The 4,414-nt window shown below is 68.1% G+C and overlaps 1 protein-coding gene across 1 annotated transcript in view; it reads right to left on the bottom strand.

Annotated features, from left to right (window-relative positions):
- The window catches only part of LOC112965852 (glucagon receptor-like), a 9,520-nt gene extending 7,187 nt beyond the window's left edge, over positions 1-2,333 (bottom strand). Inside the window, exons 1-6 of the mRNA XM_026065266.1 lie at positions 2,186-2,333; positions 1,721-1,817; positions 1,028-1,135; positions 534-655; positions 278-384; positions 1-126 (exon numbers count right to left, since the gene is read on the bottom strand). Of these exons, the coding sequence (XP_025921051.1) occupies positions 1-126; positions 278-384; positions 534-655; positions 1,028-1,135; positions 1,721-1,817; positions 2,186-2,263 (638 nt within the window). The 5' untranslated portion in view covers positions 2,264-2,333. The remainder of the gene's footprint in view (positions 127-277; positions 385-533; positions 656-1,027; positions 1,136-1,720; positions 1,818-2,185) is intronic.
- Positions 2,334-4,414: the final 2,081 nt, after the last annotated feature.

Here is a 4,414-nt window from a genome sequence, read left to right as displayed (position 1 = left end):
ACCCGCGCCACCTCCATGCCCCAGCGCTTCTCCAGCAGCGCGTCCTTGACGATCACCGAGGTGGCCCGCAGCCCGAAGGAGGCAAAGAGGTTGGCGTGGATGTAGTTCCTGGTGCAGCGGAGCTTCCTGCGGACAGCAAGGGCGTTGGGGGGCCTCCACCGCCGGCCACGGGGATGGAGGGGGCCGCACACCCGCCGGGGCGCCCCCAGCACAGCCCCAGCGGCACCGGTCCCCTCCCCTCCACGGCGCGCGGGGGTCCCGCCGCGGCGCTCCCTACCTGAAGACGGTGAGGACGAGCAGGGCCGAGACGAGGGTCAGCAGCGACAGCGAATACCCCACGGTGTAGAGCACTTTGAAACTCACCATCAGCCTGCGGGCGCCCTCCTGCGTGTCAACACAGCGTTGGTGAGCCCGGCCTCCTCCCCGAGCATCGCCATCCCACCCCAGCGCCCCAGGGTGGGCGCCCTGCTCCGGGCGACGCTGACGGCCACCGCGGCCGCTGGGTCGCCGCCGAGTGGCGAGGGGAAGCCCACCTCCTCGATGGTGGACTCCATCTCCTCCTCGCACTGCGAGTAGTCCCGCCAGGGCTGGCTGCCGTTCACCGTCACCCACTGCCCGTCCGGCCCACACCTGCGGCTCACCTGCCCGTCCTTCACTGCGGACACAAAGCACAGCCCCGTCCCCTTCGGGCTGACGTGCCCCCGCAAGACATCCCCCCTGCCACGGTGGGGTCACCCTCTGCTCTCCCGCTCCCGGCCCCGCGGGGACGGCTCGCAGCCTGCCCGCACACGCCATGGGGCACGAGCCGGACTGGCCTGCCAGGCTGGCTCAGCTCAGTCCTACACATGCCATGGATGTCCCCTTATAGCTACGTCTGCTCGTGGCCCCCTTCCTCCCCCTCGCAGCGGGAGGGAAGGGAAGGCACCCGACAGCCTCTCCCGCCCTGGCGCACGTCAGGCTCCCAGCCAGCCCGGCCCTGGGCCTCTGTTTCTCCTGGGTGTGCAGGAGGGAAGAGGGTTGTCATCACCTTTCTCAAACCAGGGCAGGTAGAAAGGGCAGGAGACGTTGACGGCGGTGCCAGGGCTCCCGTCCGGCCAGCAGGCGTACATGTCAAACGTCCGGTTGCAGAAAAGCCCTTCCAAAGGCAAAGACAAAGCTCAGAGCCCTGGGAAAAGCCAACAGTCGCACGTGCACAGCACAGCCCATGCGCAGCCCCCGAGCCATCCCCGGCCGTGGCGATGGAGGTGCCACGGAAGAGCAGGGACATATGAAGGGGAAAGAGCCCTCTGCCCCCCAGCAGCCCCAGGAGAGGCAGGGCCGCTCTCCCTCCCAGGACAGAGCAGGAGGTGCTGGCTGCCCTCCACGTGGCTCCCGAGGAGGCTCTGCCTCGTGCTGACCTCAGCTCCCAGGACTAGGATGGTCCATCTGGGGCAGTATAGCTCTGCACGGGACCCTAGGCATGACCAGGGACCTGCTGAGCCTGCCAGCCCCCTGCCTGGCTCACAGCCTGGACCATCTCTTCTCAGCCGGGATCTGGCTGGTGCATGGTTACCTGCGGCACCAGGCCCAGCGAGGGGTTTGCTCTGCCAGGCTTGGTGTCTGCAAGCGCTCATGGACAGAAATCCCCGGCACAGAGGCGCCCAGGTCCCCACACTCCACCCACTGCTGTCCCATAGCCAGCAAGACGGGTGACCACCTCCGAGGGCCACAGAAGCCCTACCTGCCGGGTACGGCTCACTTGCCATCCTCCTCAGGCACTCGTCACGGTACCTCATCCACTCCTCAAAGGTCCTTTCCAGCACCTTGGCTCCGCTGTGCTGCAAGCCCAGAGCTGGAGTTAGTGCCTCCTGCCTGCCCGCCGGGGCCTGGGGGACCGCGTTGCCTGTGCCGCAGCAAGACTGCGCTCGCCAGCCCGGGCCGGTGCACACCTGCCTGCCGCGAGGGTCCAGCCACCCACCCGGGTCTGCGTGGTGGCCCCAGAGGACAGCACAACCTGCAGCGCCAAGAGCGGGCCAAGGGGCTCAGCCCCGGGTCACTTCCATCCGATGGTGCTGAGCCCACTGGATGAGGCCCTCTTGCCCAGCATGGCTGCTGCAGGCTGGATGCCCTGGGGGCAGGCAGGGAAGCACAGCGGCTAGCGCCAACCCTGCTGCCCCACAGGCCGGCCCCAGCCCTGCCCCCTTACCGGCACCGAGGAGAACAGGCACATCCAGGCGAGATGGACGAGCCTCCGTCGGTACCCGGAGACGGGCGCATCCCTCATGGTTGTCCCCGCTGGCCCACGGCCAGAGCTCCCAGCACCGCGGTGAGTCTCCGAGCCGAGCCAGGGACCCTGGTCCTGAGCAAGAGACACAAGGGCAGCGACTGAGGACGGCGCGCAGCTCGCCGCTGCCGGCTCGCCCCTGCGAGCGTGGGCAAGGGAGATGTGCTCCCAAAGGTGGAGGAGGAAAACCAAGGCAGTGCCACGGTGCAAATCCCAACGAGGCCCAGGCCGGCAAGGCCCTTCCCTGGCCACGGTCAAGCCCCTGCGTGGGGAGAAGACTTGGACAAATTGCAGAGGTGGTCACAGGGCAGCTTTTGGGCTCATCAAGGCTGTCCTGGAGGCGATGGCATGGGGACTTTCTGTGCTCGGACGCAGGGGGGAACCGGAAGGGCCAAGCATGGGGCGCAGAGAAGCACAGGGCGCCCGGACCTCGGGGCGGGTGGGCGGGCAGCAGCATGGGAAGGATGTGAGCTCTGGAAGGAGCCAGTCCCACCAGCCCCACAGGACTCCCGCCCCGAGCGCCAGCAGCACAGTGCCCTGCGTCACCTCGCTGTCCCGCCTCGACCTGCCAGCGCTGCCTGTGGGTGCAGGCTGCTGTCCTGCAGGGTTCACGGAGCAGCACGCCAGGACAGAGCGGACTGCTTGGGGACCGCGCTGGCGATACACGTCCCTGAGCTCTCCTGGACCCCGAACGCCCAGCCCGGGCGCATCGGGCACTGTCCTCCACAGCGAGACGGGCGCGCGCCGCAGACGTGCGCCGGGCTGACACAACCCTGGAGTCATTTCTCTGACGGAGCCCAAGATCTCGGGAAGCATTAGGCAAAGCAGCCCGGAGCGAGGCATAATTGCATCACGCCTCTCGGCTGAGCGGTGCCTGCTTCTGCTCTGCCTCCACCAGCCCACAAGGCAGCTGGCAAGCGAGTGGGGGTACACGACATTGCAGCCAGAGGGGCGCAAAAATCATTGCTAGAATACAAACACACCACCCTAGTACGTGCCGGGACAGCCACACGTAGGTGCTGAGCAGCGGCGGGCACGGCAGCCACGCAGCGTGCTAACACGAAGCGGTTCAGCTACTGAGCGGTGCTGCCTGGAGGCGCCTGGTCCCCACATGCCTGGAAGACATGAAGAGGTGGCAGGAGAAACGCAGGCCAGCTGGGTTCGCAGCCGTGCCAAGCTGCAGCAGGGCTCAGCAGAGCCCGCGGCAGTGCACCGACAGGCAGCCTGTACCCCGATGGGCAGCGGGCACCCCAGTGGGCAGCGTGGTGGTGGCTCTCTCCAGGCCCCAAGAGGTGTGTGGCTTCCACCAAGCCAGGGACTGCTCAGGCCAGTGCTACAGTGGCCCCGACCCCAGGGAAAGGCAAGGAAACCTCTCCCTGTGGCTCTGGTGGGACCAGTGGTGTCACCCCCACCCCAGTGCCTGACAGCCAAGCGTTTCCCACACTGCAGCAGGAAATGTTTCCTGCGATGGGACCCCCGAATCAGCTGTGCCCGGTGAGCTGTCCCCATCACCGCCCAGGCTGTTCCAGCACCACCTCCAGGCTGGGGAGCAGGGCCTCATCCCTGCGCACTGAGACAACCTCCATCCTGCTGGCCTGCAGGAGCCAACCTCCCCCAGCTGCACCCGCACAGCACGGCCAAGGGACACCCGGCTGGGAGGAATTACTGGGAGCTCCACAGGAGAAGTTACCTGGCATACCGCAGCCTGGGACTGGTCCCCCGGGGCCGCATCCAGCAGGGACAATCCCCAGTCCAAGCCCACCAGGGCCCCCATCCAGCATGGACAACCCCCGTCCAAGCCCACCGGGGCCCCCATCCAGCATGGACAATCCCCCGTCCAAGCCCACCGGGGCCCCCATCCAGCATGGACAGTCCCCGTCCAAGCCCACCGGGGCTCACACCCAGCATGGACAGCCCCCATCCAAGTCCACCAGGCCCCCATCCAGCATGGACAGTCCCCGCTCCGAGCCCACCGGGGGTCCCTGTCTGTCCCGGCTAGGTGGCCCCCGGTATGTGCCCCCAGGGCTCCCCTTCCCTCCGGGCGGCAAAGTCCCCGTCCGAGCCCCCGGGACGCCCCGTCCAGCCCGGGCAGCCCCCGGCCGCGCCCCCGGGCAGCGCCGCTCCCGCCGCCCGCAGCTCGGGGCAGCCTCG

This window comes from Apteryx rowi, unplaced genomic scaffold (assembly GCF_003343035.1).
Source record: "Apteryx rowi isolate R43461 unplaced genomic scaffold, aptRow1 scaffold_225, whole genome shotgun sequence".
NCBI lineage: Eukaryota > Metazoa > Chordata > Aves > Apterygiformes > Apterygidae > Apteryx > Apteryx rowi.
Note: the sequence above shows the minus strand (reverse complement) of the source record. Positions and strands in the feature narration are given on the sequence as shown.